The 19,171-nt window shown below is 28.9% G+C and overlaps 2 protein-coding genes across 2 annotated transcripts in view; one reads left to right on the forward strand and one right to left on the reverse strand.

The window, feature by feature from the left end:
* The first annotated feature begins 3,571 nt into the window (after positions 1–3,571).
* Positions 3,572–14,773, forward strand: LOC119683964 (probable cytochrome P450 4aa1). The gene is made up of 5 exons (XM_038097862.1): positions 3,572–3,604; positions 12,740–12,911; positions 12,980–13,360; positions 13,445–13,511; positions 13,582–14,773. Exons 1-5 carry the CDS (start codon positions 3,587–3,589, stop codon positions 14,471–14,473), a joined length of 1,530 nt encoding a protein of 509 aa, XP_037953790.1. The 5' UTR covers positions 3,572–3,586; the 3' UTR covers positions 14,474–14,773.
* A 1,776-nt stretch (positions 14,774–16,549) lies between these two features.
* The window catches only part of LOC119677456 (muscle M-line assembly protein unc-89-like), a 46,026-nt gene continuing 43,404 nt past the window's right edge, over positions 16,550–19,171 (reverse strand). Inside the window, exons 20-21 of the mRNA XM_038088803.1 lie at positions 17,106–17,988; positions 16,550–17,025 (exon numbers count right to left, since the gene is read on the reverse strand). Coding sequence (XP_037944731.1) covers positions 16,769–17,025; positions 17,106–17,988 — 1,140 coding nt within the window. The 3' untranslated portion in view covers positions 16,550–16,768. The remainder of the gene's footprint in view (positions 17,026–17,105; positions 17,989–19,171) is intronic.

Genomic DNA, 19,171 nt, shown 5'->3' on the forward strand with positions numbered 1-19,171 from the left:
TGGAAGAAAACCGAAAACTAAAACTGACTATTATTAAAATTTTGGCATACCTCAATGTAATAAATTAACTGTGTTTCGAAACACTGTACATACGGGTAATACCAAAGGTCAGTTCACAATAAAAGAATACCATACTTGTGTTATGTTCTAGAAAGTCTATCTTTTTGAAGAAATGATGATTCAGCTTACTCACATTAATTCAACATTTATTTGTTGATCAACTCAAAGCTATAGTTTGGGTAAATATATAAATTCGTTGCACGGATTGTAGTACCAAAGATTCTTAAGCTAATTGTCAATTTACTTATTACTTCTTTATCAAAAAAACCAGAAAACCAAAAACTCTAAATATTATGATTGTGAAGATCTTTATAAACCGCCTCATAACTTGTGCATTTTAACTTGGGAATGAACACCTTATACCATGTAAAAGTACCAAAAAGCACCACTAAACAAATTTTCTGAGGGTTAAATTGTTTGTAATGGACGTTGAAAACCATTTCCTACAGGCCAGTATACAATATATGACTTTATCTTGTATTAATTTGAATTCTTGATTTCTTTAAACCGGCACTATTTCATATATTTTTTAAGTAGATAAATAATGTTATTATGTACACCACCAAAGCGCTTACTTTAACAAGTATATACTTAAAGTTATTTAAATCTTTAATTCATTTTTCTTTATCGAAGAGAATAGAGAAGAGAATATTATATATGTTATATATATATAACATATATATTATATATATAACATATATATATATATATATATATATATATATATATATATATAACATATATATATAATATATAACATATATATTATGTATAATACGTAATAACGTTTACCCATCATTAGTAACCTTATTAAAATAAGGTTAGTGTTATAACTTTCGGCGTAGTCACAATACGAGATCCATATTTCGGCTAATAATAACTGAATTTATGATTTACCAGCATTTATACTAAAGCACGTTATAATGAAATTGGAAGCTGTAGAAAATGTTACGATAGTGGTCACAATAAAATTGAAAACTTCTTTCTCTTGTTTTGGAATGTTAGGAGTTTTCGATTAATATTTAATTACCATTGTTCTTTTTGAGCGTATGGTTAAAGATAATATTAATATCTACCGCACACAATTTTGTAAAGAACATAGACACATAGAGAGAGGACATATATATACACTGCAAAAACAGCTGTTTCATTTCGATGTTGCAATTGTGCAACAGAGGTGATCTTGCACTCCGACAATTTTAGTATAGCATTCTTGTATTTCGTACACCTTGCAATGGCTTTGCACACAAGACAAAGTAAATACCCCTATTATATTAGTATTATAGGTATAACATATATACGTTACAACGTTTACCCATCATTAGTAACCTTATTAAAATAAGTTTACATATATACTGCTGTTTTTGCAGTATATATATATATATAACATATATATTATGTATATATATATAACATATATATTATGTATATACATAATAATAATAATATGTATATACATATGTAACCTTATTTTAATAAGGTTACTAATGATGGGTAAACGTTGTAACGTATATATGTTATACCTTTAATACTAATATAATAGGGGTATTTACTTTGTCTTGTGTGCAAAGTCATTGCAAGGTGTACGAAATACAAGAATGCTATACTAAAATTGTCGGAGTGCAAGATCACCTCTGTTGCACAATTGCCACATCGAAATGAAACAGCTGTTTTTGCAGTGGTTGCTTCTCCACTTGAAAAGCAACAGATGCCAAAACATAGGAATTGCAGGAAAGTTTGTGCATGTATTTTGTTGTTGTCCATTGCAAGCTCACACAATCCAAAAGAGAGTGAATACCCTTATTGTAATACTTTTCAGCACTGACTCTATACACTTAACATAAATATGGGACTTTTTTAAAGAAATGTTCTAGGTGGATGAGTAGTTCAATTTTAGTTTCTTAACTAATGGAAATAAAAGAGCAGAAATCAAAAAAGGGTGAAAAAAGGAAGAATTTTTTAAAGAAAGTAGATGTTTAGATTGTTACGCTAGGATATAAAATGCGGTTCCGACTATTATATAAAATATATGTAATAAAAATATTAAGATTAAATAAAGTCGTTGCATATCAGTCAAACAAACTTAAATAATAAATAAAGAATAAAAATACTAAAGTGAACTGAAGTAGTAAAATAAACTTGTTAGAAATAGAATAAGAAATGTAGATAATCAATCATTTTTTTATGCAATATTTAAAAAAATTTGTACAAATACCAGATACAAGATATTTAAAAATTGTTGCATTCTAGTCAAGTAAACTGGTTAGAAGTAGAATAAAAACATAGTGATACCCGACCACTGCTGTATTCGATTATGAAATAATTTTCAGAAGTTCCAAATAAAAGATATTTTAAATATTAATAAAAAAATACTACAGTTAACCAGAAGCGTTGCATTCTAGTAAAGTAAACTGGTTAAAAATAGTATAAAAAAAAATAGTGATACCCGAGCACTGCTGTATTCAATAATGATACAGTTTTTGTAAATTCGAAATAAACTATATTTTAAATATTAATTACAAATACTACAGTTAACTAAAACCGTCGCATTCTAGTAAAGTAAACTGGTTAGAAACAGGATAAAAAATGTAGATACTTAATCGCTTTTTTTATGCAACAATTAAAAAAAATATACAAATATCAAACGCACACAAGATATTTATCTTTTATTTTAAAGTTTCATCTTAGCCAGCTCAGATTAGAACATATAACAGCCATTAACAGACATTTTGAATAAATATAAAAATAACAAAGCAAATAAATTAAGGAATCATATAATAAAATTGCATTAATTTTGAAGTGATTAGCATTTTGTTTTTTTAATATTTTTTTTTAATATTTTTGTTAAAATGCTTCCAGGAATAATTTAGTTACTCGTAATTGACCAAGTAAGCTCACGAAAATAGCGCATTGCGTTCATGTGATTTTAGTAAATAAGCCAATAACAAAATGAGTCAAGAGCATAGGACACTTTTATAGCTTTTATTATTAGTTAGCTATAGCGACGATACTATACAAAAATCATATTCGTTACATGGATAAAACGTGCCGAGTACAGACCTCTCCCAAGCGCACGTACGCATTCAACTACTGCCTACCGAGATCTTAACGTTGGCCGCAGCCTAAGTACCAAATGTGTTAATAAATAGAAGCTTCCCCATTAGCGGAGACTCATTTTAAGTTTGACTTCTGCTGTCTGCGGTTAAAACGGTAAAGTTCCAAAAAAAATATTCGAAACGTGGTTGCAAAAAACTGGAACCGAAATACCAATTAGTAAAATAAAAAATTAAACAGTTTTTAATTGAGTTTTTAATACAAATATTTTAAGTTAATAACTTTAAATAATTTTAAAAATGCTTTTTTGATTTAAGTTTAATTTACAAGTGAAATATATACAATATTGATAATAATTAAAATAATATTAATATATTATTTTTCAAAAATTTATTTTTATAATTTAATACAAATTTAAAAAGTGCATTAAATAAATTTTTAAAAAACATTAATTAACATTAACAGAATAAAAATGATAATACAGAAAATGGTGAGTGTTGTACTTAAAATTCACTTCAATAGATCCTAATTCTGTCAGGACATAAAAACGGAGTAAGACTGTTTTTATTAAAAATGTCATATGAATAAAAATCCAAATTTTATGACAGCCACTTAAAGTTTTTTCTAACTAAATTAAATGTTTAAAAAAAAAAACTTGTATGAAATGATTAGGAAATAATAAATTTTTATTAGTGATAATGTGTTAATTATTTTTGCAAACAACTAAAATTTGGACAAAAAAAAGAAGGAGGAGCGGAAGCAAGAGTTAAACGCTTCGAAATTGTCGATATCGGTTAATAATTGAATTTAAGTACTTTTATGATTATCGACAATAAATTTTAAAAAAATACAACAAATTTTAGAGCTTAGCTTTATTTATGCAGCAATAATTGCATATGCATATGAACTATGGAGCGGTAGCAGTGGGATTATTGCTAATACGCATTGTCTGATTTTATTTATAAATCAGTAAACCAGCGGCTCAAAAATTAACACAACCATCTCAGATAATTTTAGTCGGTACTACAAACTGCCTGCATATATTTCTGCATTATCAGACTCTTCGTCTTCGTTATTCCCTTGGTTCAAATTTTGTTTCCTTAAAAGCGTGGCCCATCGATGCATGCGTGATTATATATTAAATATATAAAAAAAAAAAATTCAAACCATTATTTATATCGTTTGTCGGTGTTTCCTTGAAAGCTTCTAATTGGTTTCCATTATTTGCACAAATAATTTTGTTAAAACTCGTCTGGGCTACGGATTACTTAGAAAACCGCAAACAAATTGGAAAAAATACTACATAAATAGGTACATATATCTATTAAAAGAAGTTGAGTTGTTAACACTTTTTGGAATACGGATAGAATATGTATATTCTTTATATAAAAGTTCAAAGAATTATTCTTGGGATCGTAATTTGTCAAAAATTACACAAACTTGCAAAAACTGAGAATTTTTTTAATTTGCAAATAAATAACGTTAAGAGCCTATTCTTCTTGTTAAATTATAATTTTTGAAATAAATAATAAATTTTAATGTATAAATTATGTACATGTGATATTTTTTTTTGTGTGTTTCAAATATTTATCTAAAATATTGTATAATGAATACAATAATACAGCATGCAGCCATATACATATTTCATTCTAAATCTCAATTTTCTTTCCTTCAGATAATTCTTATTTAAATAGGTTAGATTTAATAAAGCAAATTTTACAATTTCTAGCGTTGCCTTGACTGTGTCAAAAAGAGGTGTACTAAAAATATTTCTTTTGGCAATGCTTTTGCAGTGAATTTTATATAGGTAGATAATATTATCAGGAAAATTATACCCGCCAAGGAGGAAACGATCTCCAACGTTTAGCTTCAATTGATATACAAGAAATCCCTTGGGATACCAATGGGACTTTCATTGGCACATCATAGCTATACGTGTTGTTCAGCCTTAACGACAGGCACTCACATTAAGTAATTCTAGCAAGGACTTCCCTTAATCCCCGCCACCTTTTACAATATACAATATAAAATATTGTGTTTTTCAGTTTATTTTACTTTCTAAAATGCTTGAAATTTTTTGTCATTTATTTCATAAAAAGTAAAAAAAAATACATTAATATAAAAAAGTTTTTTTTAAACTAAATTCTTTTTTGTATATGGTAATGTGTGAAATTTATTTTAAATGGTTTTTTGAACTACCGATGTCATCACATAGAGCCTGCAAAAATTTGGTATATGCCCAGCATCTTGTCTGGTATTATTATACCATATGTTTACTATGGGATCGATCATGAGTTCAATAAATAAATTGTTATTTACATTTATTTTATTAATTTATTTATTTTAACCTAATCTAGGAACGTAATACTGAGAAAGTCATGCTTTCGTTTCTAGATTAGGTTCTATACATAAGAAAGAACATATAAATCATGCAACAAATAATGCCTCTACAAGCAGAATAATATTGAAATTTAACAATTAAAAATAAAAATATAATTTATTAATTTAATTATTCTACAGCTGGTTTATGATTTCGTTTTAATATAAACACAGCAAGTGAATTTGTTAATAAAACTTTTACAGCAAATTAACAAAACTCCGGAAAAATATGCGAACATAAAAGTCAAGTACGGCTTTGGGTCAGTTAGTTTAGATGCACTGACTCTGAGCTTCCAATTTGCTCGAGCTCGTTTTCTTGCAGTCTCAAAAAATTATTTACAAATAATTAAATACATGAATTAATTCCAAGACCGCTGATTATAGGTATTTGGCAATACTCGAAACAGCCGTGTATGGTCAGCCAAAAATTCAATTAATTAAAATAAAATAAAAATGAATTTTAAATGTTATAGTTCACTACTTTTTGAAGAACATCTTAATTTTTATTTATATTATTTATAAAATATTAAAATATATTTTTGTGATTTTTTTTAAATCTTAAATCTTATACCTTATGAAAATTACAATATATAATTAATCCTAAATCAATATCAAATACTAATACTTAATATTTAGTTTTCCTGAAATTGTTAATATTGTCTGTTTTAATATGTAAATTTTATACATCATGAACCTATCTTTAAAAAAAAATATAAGTATTATTGTTTAAAAATCAAAACTGGTTAAATCTGCACCTTAGAAGCAACTCAAGCCTATAGGTGTAAATTAATTGTTAAAATAGTAAATAGAAAAGAAAACTAAAGACGAGACCAAATAAGACTCATGAGCACATGTATTCCCTAAATACTGCTAATGTAAGTAATAAGTACATACTTTTCATATGCTGTACAGTTGTTTATAATTTATACTATTTGAACAATTTTTTTGTTATAAAGTTGTGAAAGTGTGACTTAAGTACTAATAATAAATAAATGGGTAATGTACTATAAATATTTCAGATTGAGATTTTGATTATTGCTGTCTAAAAATACATTTTTTAGTTATAATTTTATCTCAAGATAAAACAAGATAAACATTTATATATTTTAAATTGATTTAAAATCAAAACAATGTACAGAAATGGTGAAGTCTATAGTACCATGATAGATCTTATAAGCTGAAAAGACAGTTCTGATTGAAAAGTTTAAATTTACATCTGCTTATTTGATAAAGATCGATATGCTTTAAATCAAGAAGTTGTTGATGGACATAACTAAGTGCTATAGTTCCAATATCCTTTGCTTAAGTTATCATTACTATTAGACACAGATTAAATTCAGTTATAACAAACAGGTAATCGAGATAAATACCAATCCATTACGATCCTTATTTCAGACTTACTAAGAAAAAATTTACTATACAAAAATAGATAAATTAGAAAAATCCTTTGATAGTATCTATAGTATCATACTGCAATGTATTGATATTTTTTATATTATTATTCCATTGTCAGGCATCTTTATGCAATTTGGCCACGTTTTATTAAAAGCAAATTCTATACTCTGATTGAGATGCCCTGTAGAAATATCAGTCTTGTGGTAGGTTAACTCGCAGGTCACAGCAGATTAAGTAACTTTACTAGAAGATGAAATTTCCCTTTCAATTTTACCGATAAGTGACTCCTATCTGCTTTGTTCTTATCAAGCATATGCGCGGCACTGCCTTTTCACTTTATGGGATTTCTTGTTTGAAAATCTTGGTCAACTGCAAGACGTCCTTTAAATAGCTTTATAAGCTTTGCCAAACATTTAAGGTGTTTTCAAACTTCTGAGTTTTTTCCTTATACGGTAATACAATAGGCCTATAGACCTAAGTGGATCCCTTTGAATTACCGGTACATCATAACTTAACCTATTCCTTTGTCAAACTAAATTATAATTCTGTGCTAGCTCCATTTACACAGACCTTCATAGAGTTACTTATCTGAAGACGTTTCTGCAATATTGTCTGCAATATTGTCTGCATCATCACCAGTGATTCCTTTTTGAACTTGTACCTAGCAAAGATACAAGCAAGGTTTTAGTTTTGCTGACAGCTACAATATATTATTACAGTTCACCAGAAGTCTATAAAAGATTACTCAAAATGATAAGTCTTAATTGAACCAACAGATGAAAAATAATCATAATAGTAGTTTAATAATATATTAAATGTACAATTATTAAAGGCAGAGTCAATAGTGATCAGCTTAAGCACCCGATCTATGTATTTGTAGTACCTGTCATGGCCTTATATCTACGACTCTAAAGTTGGTAGTATTTAACGATTACAGAGCTTTATAGAATTGAAATTAATAGGACAATAGTAAAATTAAATAAATTGGTTCTGTACCTTATCTTCAGTAACATGTAAAGCGAACATTATTCTAATAATATTTGTATTCCGAAAATGGTTTTGTGAATATCTAATTTAAATTTCAATTTGGGGCCATTGAATAATAAATACAGTCAAATTTTCATAACATGAACTTCTATAACTCGAATTTTCTGTAACTCGAATTTTCTGTAACTCGAACTAAACAGGCACTCAACAGGGTTTTAGAGAGCAAATTACATACTATTCTGCTTCCATAATTCGAACTTATCTAAAACTCGAATAAAAATATTGTCATGTGCCAATAGGAATGTGGAAAAGTGCATTCAATAAGTCGAATTTTTGTTTTAAGTATGAATCTATTTTAGTGTTAGGGGAAGTCCCTTTTTGGACTTCAGTCAGTCGCTGGCAGCGTGGTTTAAAGTAAATAAAATAAGTTCCAATGCTACTCTTAACGATTATATTGAGCTAACAATGAAATTTGTACATCAAGCCTTCCTACAGATGACGATATTATTGAACACTATAGCTCTAAATTATTGGATCCAATTCTAAGCGCAACGGAAAGTGATGATGAGGATTCGGTGGATGTAATTGTTTTTTAGCCTTTCAAGAATGAAATAGAAGACTCATTCAATATTCTCAATTTATATTTGCAAACGAATGATACTACAACTGATGATCAATATGAGGCTTTAAATCAAATGGAATGTCTTTTTACTGAAAATGACAAAAAAAAATTAAAATCCCATACACTAATTTCTAATTCAAATAAATAAATATCTTAAAATATAATTATAATTTCTTTCAAAAATAAAAAAAAATAAAAAAATTCTCAAACTCGAAGTCCTCATAAGTCGAACCTTTTGTTTGCAAAATGGAACTTTGAGTTATGGAAGTTTGACTGTATATACATGTATGTAGATATATAGTTTAAGTGACTAACAAGTTGTATAGAGAAATTCCCGTAATGAACAGTACCTTGAAAGATCTCTTTTTTTTATTCAAAAATATTTATTGTCACCAACACAAAACAATTTTTTATTCTCAACTACTGACAATGTACCTAAATCTGGGTTTGTTGTCATTCCCGAAAGATGTCATATGACTTTTTTTTATATTTTTCAAAATTTTATAAACAAATAAATTTCGATAAATATTTTGAAAAAATCTATTGCACTTTTATAAATGTTCACTGCCACACTTCACTTAACATTCACACCTTCACAATGTAGATTTACTCGTGGGCAATTCTAACCGTGTGAAATTACTTCAGCCGATTGTCGATCTTCCTTTGTTTTGTAGAGTGTATGCTTTGACTTACTACATCTATTATCATTAAAGTCGTACATGTTTTTGACCTCGTAAATAAAACAAAGCGATTGATAAATGGAAGTAAGATGACAAATTTCTTATTTAGTTTCTTTATCAATGAGGGTTCCAGAAGAATGAAAAAAAATTTAGTAAATAATAAAACATAATTAATAATAATACGCATTATTTAAACCCATGTTTGTTTTTATGACCTTAAATGTTTTAATTTTTCTTGGAATTCTTTAAAAACTATTTAAAAAGAATTACACACTTATTTTAAAATACTACATTTTGAGATGAAATATTTTACTTGTTTATATTAAATTAAAAAAATAAATTGAGTTTTTGGCTAACTTTTATATATGCTTATATAAATACGGTCATAAATAGGGTTACGTTAAGGTCTGTGTTTTTATTCACTCCAAGAAATGTAGAATATTGTGGATCCCCAAACATGAATTCATACCTGGAATTGAGGTGGTTGAGCCAGCAGTGAAAACTAATACATACTGTCCCTGCATTATCTTTTCCACTCTTTAAAATATAGACCTTCGTAATATTATAAATGTTCACACTATAAATACGAAAAAAACTGACAAGCCTTTTAACAACGCTATCATTTCTTCAACCCGAATAGGACAAAACCTGGTACATATTCGATTTTTAGAAGATCGTTGTATTCTCACGTCTAAGGAATTGAAACATTTTTGTATCTTCTAAGAACGTGATCTCAGGCGTTTGCGTCTCATATAACCTCTTCGTATCCTTAATCTTTGTCGTATATTTTCAAATAAAAAAAAAGGAAATTTTATTCCCCAATACTACAAACCATACAATCCTATGGTCTATAAAGTCTAATACTTTGGCAAACATCGAATTCACTTCCAATTTCCTGATATACCTAAGCTCAATGTCTGAGTTTTATTTAAAAGTCCTTCTTTGACTTCTGATATATTTAATCTATTCTAAATCTAACTTGCCCATAGCATATTTATATCAATATTAATTGTATTAGTTATTGTCATTATCGTTATTACGATAGAGTGACATAGAGAATATGCTAGATGGGGTAGCAGTTCGTATCCCAATTCGTGGATTTTAGCCATCGTGACCAGACAAGTGTGCACACGTGCATTGTCTTGATGGAACAGCAGTTTCTTTTTCGCCAAATGTCCATCAAATTACTTTTTTTGCCATACTTTGCGAGCTGTCAAAAGTACCGAATCTGGGTGGATGGGATAGGATGGAGATGGGAAATTGACAAATCAAAAGTAGAAGTGTCAATCCAGATACTTTTCAGATTCAGTTCTAATTATAGAATAATGTATTTATTGACATATTCTATCTTTATCTATGCGAAGTAATACTGAACTATAGTACTAATAATATCTGCTATCTATGTTATAGTTTCGGATAACAATTGTGTGAACTTTCCTTCATCTCTATATTATTTTTATGAGTTTGTGCTAAATCCATATGCAATGGTACTAAAAGTATTTCCACAATTTTCACTTATCTATTGGATAAAATTTGTGAAAAAATATATGAATTAAACTAATTAAATGTACGCATCTGTGGACTTAATACAAATCTTTACTTAAATAAATCATTATTTGGTTATATAAATTTATTTAATTCAATTTATTTAATTCAAGTTTGCTGTTTTGTGCTACTTCTAAGCATTAAATTTATATTCACATTTTATAAATATAAAAGTTCACCGGTATCGGTACTGTTAATGATTATAATGTATTTCATATAAAATTTCGTTCGCTATATAGTTTCATGTGTAGGTGTTCAATTTTGTTCAATCGAGCTGGTTTATTATTAGGTTTATTATGTTGATGGTTCCATTTGAAAATAATATAATTAAACTTTTTTGAATCGAAAAAACTTGTGTAGACAACAGTGGCGTAACTACATTTTTTAGGCCTGTAAGCAAATTCTAACTAAGGGGCCCCTATCAACATACTAAGGGGCCCCTCTTTTTATACTCTTTACACGAAAAATGTGAAAAGGGTATGTAAGGTTTGTCAAGATTTTCGTTACGCATTAAAGGAAACGTCGGAAATATCATGAAGTATATATCAGTACAGTATATATATACTTTTTCAGTTCAAACTACACTCTCAGGTTTTGAACTCTTCAAATGAAACTTTACACACATACTTTTAGCCGACCCTGTTCACCATTTGATTTGATTGAAATTGGACGTCTATTTCTTGTAGCTGTGATATAAATTTAACAATCGGATATGAGGTTTCTCCGTTTTTAATAAAGGTATTTAAATAGAATTTGGTGTATACAGTACTGATATTTGCAAAAGACAACGTACAAAATTATTTTCAAATGGGTTTAAATCTAGATATAGCTTCCATATAAACTCTCGATTAAGACACATATTTTTCTTAGAAAAACTTTTTTATTTTATAAATAGGTTTAATATTTTATTTGAAGTACATACATATTATGTACTTTAAATTTAAAATTAACGTATCTTTTATAAAATGCAATATGAAGTTATTCCAACAAAAAACGTTTACAAACATTTATAGTGGGGCCCCCTAAATTCGGGGGCCCGAAAGCGTTGCTTCCAGTTGCTTCCCTGTAGTTACGCCACTGGTAGACAACTAATGATGACTTATTTTTATTTTTACTTTTTTTTTAAAATACAGTTATATAAAAAATCAAAATGTAAATAGAAAAATTCAAAATAGTTATATTATTTTCTTTCCAATAAATATTTAGTGATTTATATTCAAAGAACACAATATAGTGTGGAGAGTTTATACATATTTTTCGTCAATATATTGTGCGGATGACAGTTAAAAAAATATTATTTCAAGAAATATGAACTCTTGATCACCTCATATGAATCGATTTAACCAAAAAGAGATTTGTCAGTGTATAGACTATTTGTTTGTTGATTTTTACAAATAGAATATAAGTAAACATAAGTAAGATTTCACATTAAAACCTTTCCGGATTTCAGGTTGGATACTAGAATATATCCGATAAATACAATCGGTACTAAATAGTCCAAATTGAATAAATCTTTTTAAAAAAAAACGTACTTCGTCGTTTATTTTTCAGCAAATGTTTATACAGTAGTTTTCTTAAGAAATTTTTAAGCCTGATGGTAAATTTATTTGTCAACCACAACAAGCAGTTTTTCTTTTCCTTTGTCTATTTCTTGCAGCGATGATCGAAACAAATGTTACGTGTTTTATATTTTTTTTGTTTGAATTTTTGTTAGTATTAGACATTAGCGTTTGCTTATATTAATATATGAATTTGTGTGAGCTGTGACTGCTTGCATTAATGAAGTGAATGCGTTTACTTCGTAAATCAAACTGGCTTCATTTAGTAGGGTGATTCATATGGAGTGTGATCTTTTTATAATATGATTTTTTTCTATAATTATTTTTGTATGTGATGTTTATTATTTAATTTATTTAATTAAATCAAAATTTAATTAATCTTCATGAAAATAAATTATTTAGCAGGTATAATTATATAACACAAACCTTTATTAAAATGTGTTTTAAATTTTAAACAGCTTGGAAGTGCTTCAAATTCGGAGCTATGGAGTTTTGCCACAGTTCTTATCATAGGCATTAGCATTTATACATTTTGGGGTTATCTAAAATCGGTGTTATTATCATTGCAATTGTCTGGACCGCCATCAGTTCCATTTTTAGGCAACTGTCTACTTATCAAAGAAAAAGATTGTAAGTAGTTTATATTTGAAGATTTAATGAGTACTTAATATGAAAAAATGTTTTCTTTCAATTTTAAGTATTACGAAATCGTGTTGCTCCAGCCTTTAATTTATATGGTTCATTGGTGCGCGTGTGGGTATTGCTGTTTCCATTTTTCGTAGTACTGCAGCCAGATGATTTACAGATAGTACTGTCCTCCAAGAAACACACAAATAAATCTTTTTTCTACAAGCTAATGCATAACTTTTTGGGTAATGGACTAATTACCAGTAGTGGAGATAAATGGCATGCTCATCGCAAACTGATCCAACCAATGTTCCATCTGCACATTTTAGAAAAATTTATAGGTACATTTGCAGATGCGTCACAGGTTTTATGTGAGACTTTAGACATCACCGATTGTAATGAAATTAATATAGCAAAATTTGTTAATAATTGTGTAATGGATATATTAAATGGTAAATATAATAAGAAATTATATATAGCAATTAACAAAAATTTCATGAAAATATTTTACGATGTGTTTTCTAAAATATTTGCAGAAGCCGTTCTTGGTGTACCAGTTAAAAAGAAGGGTTTAGTAGATATGGAACAGTCACCGTTTAGACAGTAAGTACACGAAATTGCTATTTTAATATCTTTTTAAAACCTTTATTAATATTTTTCGTTTATTTTGTAGAGGTAAAGTGGTGATACCACAGCGATTTGTGCAACCTTGGTTGTTATTGGACAGCATTTATCACATGACCAAACTTGCCTCAGAAGAACTTGATCAGAAGCAACGACTAAATGATTTTACACGTCAAATGATTAAACGTCGTAGAGAAATGTTTTTAAAGGACAATAATACAAACAATAACAACAACAACAGTAACGAGCGTAAATGCCTTCTTGATTATATGATTGAAATCGCTGATACTAATCCTGATTTTACTGAAGAAGATATCGTAAACGAAGCCTGTACATTTATGCTAGCTGGTCAAGATAGTGTTGGAGCAGCAGTAGCATTTACTATATTTCTGCTTGCCCAAAACCCTGATTGCCAACAAAAATGCTGTGAAGAAATTGATCAAATATTTGCTGATGATAACAAAAGATCACCAACTATGAGTGACTTACGTGAAATGCGTTATTTAGAAATGTGCATTAAGGAAGCACTAAGATTGTATCCAAGTGTTCCCTTAATAGCTCGCAAACTGGGAGAAGAAGTACGTCTGGGAAAATATACATTACCAGCTGGTAGTAATGTTTTTATATGCCCTTATGCTACACATCGTTTACCACACTTTTATCCGGATCCAGAAAAATTTGATCCAACAAGATTTGCCCCAGAAAACAATGAAAATAGGCATCCATACGCCTTCATACCTTTCAGCGCTGGCCCTCGTTATTGTATTGGCAATCGATTTGCAATTATGGAAATGAAGACAGTTGTCTCCCGGTTATTGCGTAGCTATCAGATATTTCCAGTTCCGGGAAAAACAACATTTGAAGCTACATTTCGTATTACATTGCGTGCATCAGGTGGATTATGGGTTAAATTGAAACCACGAGAAAGACCAATGAAATGAATTTGTCGTAATTTAAGTTGTAGATCTTTAAGTAAATTTAGTTATGTCGAAATCTTTAGGAACTAAGTTATTTATATGCCTTTAATATTATTAAAATTTTTATGGGTTACAAAATTAGATGTGAAAGCATCTATATAATATGGAAATTATACAAGAATTTGGGTTAATGAGGAAACTAAAAAGAACCATTCGAAGGTTAAATGTTGTAATTCGAAGGGATTATATCGTACAAATTTAAAATTTGTTATTCAAGGTATTTTAACTGTTTCTAATTTCCAAAATAAAATTATACCAACTGAATCTATGTGGTCTATTAATGTATTGAAGATACATTTAGTATGTGGTAAAAACCCGATATGGATATATTAAAACAAGAATATAGAAAGAAACATTTATTTATTTACAATATAGCAAGCACAATACCCTATATTGTTACGTTCCGAGAGAAAAGTTTTGAAATGTAAAATGATGGACTTATGCCATTTGGATTGTTAAAAGTAGTTAAAACTGATCAGGTTTCCTGCGATGAGGTATTGTAATATTTTGGGACTTGAAATGTAATTGAAAAGAGTTGGAGAATTGAAAAGAGTTGGAGACATCACAAGTTTTGGAAACCTTAGCTGTGAGATATTTATTACTAATTTTAGATTGTGTAAATGAAAACCACTTCAAAAACTTCAAAACCAAACGCTTTATGTTAATGATCAAGCTTTTTTTTAATGATTCTAAGACCAATAAGTATTGAACCTAACGAATCAGAACACGAAGAACTGAAGAAAGGTTACATCGAAAACCGCTTAGATAGTCAAATTTGAATAACAAAGCTTTTTGAAAAACTAAACCTTAAGATCAAACAGACCTTACTGATGTTATTGCATAATATATGCTTTGAGAGCAATATCTCTGTGTTGATAAATGTTTTTTGAAAAAAGTAGAGACAACCTATCAAAAAGGTAGACGAAGTGCATAACGAGATTGTTGTTAATAATTTGAGCATTTATTCAGTTCCACTACTTTTCGTAAGTATAAAAAATTAACACCGCTCTAAAATTTTTAACAGAAAGATTGTTCGTGACACTATAGCAGTGGAATATTACTATAGTTTTAAAGTTATAGATTTTTAATTTAACTTTTTACAGGGTTTGATTAAGATATTGAAGGTATCTGCAAGTATAACATAGATAAAAACAGGTCCCTATTGAGTTGTATGGTGACTGCCTAACGACATTATAGTATTAACATTTCGTTTTAAACAGTTACGAATGGCATAAGAAAGAGATGGTACCTTTGCCAAACTTCCATGTTTACACAGAAATCATCTTGTATCTGGCTATTCTGTAGCACTCGTTTTTTGAACTCGTCGATGTTGATTTTATAATCCTGAGATTTATATTTGAAGACATCTAGTACTTCTTTGAGTTTTCTGTAGATATGTTACATAAAGTCATTGCACTCTTCAAATATAATATGAACCATGTTTATAAGATCAACAGTTGAACGGTTTCAACATAAACCGTAATAGTGTTTTTCAAGAAATCTGAATCACATGAAAGTTTATTTTGTCAAGTCTGCAATGTAGGTATGTCCTATTTTTGGTATTATTGGTATTATCAACATACTCTCGATAAGATTTCAAACAATTTGCCCATTCTCCCGATACTTTTTAGACCCGGAATTGAGTCTGCGCCTCTATTCCGATTAATGGGAGTTTTCAAAAGATATCGAGTCGATACAGATCCTTAATAAATTTGTTGGTGTCAGACGACATAGGTCCGTAAACGTTATATAGGTAGGGGTTAAAAAATTTTCCAACTTATCTGAACTATACACATAAACTGTAAATAGTTAAGGAAAACGTTTTAATCTTTATGTTTTACTTTTTTATTGTTTTTTTTTGTATATAAATTAAAAATAATTTTTTATAAAGTGAAAACATATTTTAGCTGCATGATATAGAAATAAGCAGTTCGTTTAGCTACGTTAAACTATTAACTATGCAATAGTTAAATAATTTTTTTTTTATTTTTTGAACATTTTTCGATTTTGCAACATTTTATATAAATATAATTCAATTAATTTACGTGTATATAAATATATAAATAAACATTAAATTTATGTAATAATGCTTAATATGTATATATATATGTGTAATATTCATTCGAGTTTTCGTTTTATTGTGGGTTATTGAATGAGTAAAATGCTTATTAAATACAAATTAAATATAAAAACAAGAACAAACAGAGACGCTTAAAATAAAAAATCTTAACAAAATTTTTAACATTTAAAAAACATAATTTATGATTTTTTGAAGGTAAGTATGTGCCTAGTGCTGTGCTGCGCGGACGTTATGTCATTTCTATTTTCTAATCTTTCTGGAGAGTTTCTACGTATCGAACTAGAAATAGTTTGCTGTTGTGAAAGACGTTCTGTAGCCTCTCTAACCCGGGGACTTAACCGGATTGACGCATTTGCGCGCGTTGGTAATGGTGAGTTTGGCATGGAAATAGACTGTGCTGGCTCGGATTTTTGAATAAGTTGTGGTGTGCCATTTGCTAAAAAAAAACAATCGTATAAAATTATAATTCATATTCTTTCAAGAAATGCAAAATAGATTATTAAAAAAATATAATACTTTTATTATTGCAGGCAAAACGATTCAAAACATTTTTATTCTTTGCTAAATCCATACAATCTTTGCTCTTGTAACTTCTGTTAATGCTAGCGGCGTGACTCACTGTTAAACTATTATTTGCAGGACAGCTAAATTTGGTTTTTAACATAGAAACCTTTCCAGAAGTTTCTAGTACGGCTTTCGGTTGTTTGACTTTTTCTCGTATTACACTATTTTCAAGAGACTTTTTGCGCATTTTTATTGTGTTTGTAAAATCGGAACGCATTATCGGTTCCTTCGTTGTTGTAGTTACTGTCGTACCAGTCGTTAATTCCCCTGAGGAAGCGAACTGTATTTCTACTTGCTGTTCACGATTTTCATTGATCCCGATATCATGTTTATATTGTTTTCCTGTAATAAGCATCTTTTCTTTTATTCCTTCGCTGCTGATTATGGCATCAGAATGCTTGACAATAAGTTCTAGCTTCGATTTAAGTACATCATGCGGTACAGCAATTGACAATACTGTGCTTTCGTCTCTTACTGTTTCTGAACCATCGCGTTCAGAGTCTTTGGTCGCGTGTATACAGTGACATGGACCACCACTGCATGTGGAGCATTCGCTATAGCCGGAATCACTGCGTTCACTGCAATAAGATTTGTCACGCACTTTTAATGATTGCTGCATTCTGCGTTGGGCATCCAGAGTTGGTAACTCTATACTGAAATCGTCATCCTCCTCATGCAACGAACTCATTTGTGCAGGTAAATTTGGATTGAAAATAGATGTACCCGACACTGAGGGTCTGGGACTGGTGGGTAAGGAATTGGAAACAGCGGAATTACGGCGTGAAGCAGATAATGTAGCCATGCGGCCTAAAGCTCTAATTGCGTTGCCAGTTTTCTAAAGCACATTAATCAAGCATTTTAAAGCAATTTAATTATTTAAAATTAAAAGTAATAAATTTAAATAAATGCGAAAATAAAAATTAATAATATAAATGTTAAAATAAAACAAAACAAATCAGAATTAAAATAAAAATAAAAAACACTACATATACAGCAATTATATATATATATATACTAAAATTTGTTATTTAAAATATACATTATTAATATTTAATAAAATTTGTATGTAGTCATTTTTTTTTTAAATAAATATTAAATAAACATTATTTTTTTAATTATTATTAATTTATATATTTGAGAATCGCAACATCTCTATAATATATTACTATGTTATAAGTAAAATAGTAAAATAAAAAAAAATTCAACAAGAATAATAAGTATTACTAATACAAAGAAATCTTTACATAAAAAGAACAGAAATCCTTACATGTTTAAAAGTAAACATGTCTAAAACTAGAAAGTAATAGATAAATAGAACTCTCCATGAAAGAAATTATAATAATATCAGTGATCAAACTAATTTGATTAAAAAAGTAATACAAATTCACTACATAACATTATATGACATATAATATCGTGCTAATTTAGGCAAATGATTGGATAATTAATATACATTAAGACTGAAAAGTTTTCGGAAATTCTCATTTAAAATTCGCGCGCTGTATATTTTTCGATATTTTAAGTTTATGTAGTTTGGCAGCACTGTCCTTAATTACTATGCCAAAAATGAGCGCGATCTGTCAGACAGTTCGTTTACGGCAGCTGTTGAAACCAGTTCACCTCAGTAGTGCGTTGCGAAATGTCTTCGACGGTCGTACGACCGTCCTGAAAGGCTTTGTACCACTCATAAACTTGAGTTTTCGATAAAACTGATTCCCCATAAGCCTTTTGTAGCATTCGCAACGATTCTGCACACGAAATTTCGTTCGAAACACAAAATTTGATGCAAACTCTTTGTTCAATATTTTTTTCCATTGTTTTTTTCGCAACGCACTACTGAGGTGAACTGGTTTCAACAGCTGCCTTAAACGAACTGTCTGACAGATCGCGCTCATTTTTGGCATAGTAATTGTCCTTAATTGCTGCCAAACTACATAAACTTAAAATATCGAAAAATATAAAGCGCGCGAATTTTAAATGAGAATTTCCGAAAACTTTTCGGTCTTAATGTATTATGT

Source organism: Teleopsis dalmanni, chromosome 2 (assembly GCF_002237135.1).
Source record: "Teleopsis dalmanni isolate 2A chromosome 2, ASM223713v2, whole genome shotgun sequence".
In the NCBI taxonomy this organism is placed as follows: Eukaryota; Metazoa; Arthropoda; class Insecta; order Diptera; family Diopsidae; genus Teleopsis; species Teleopsis dalmanni.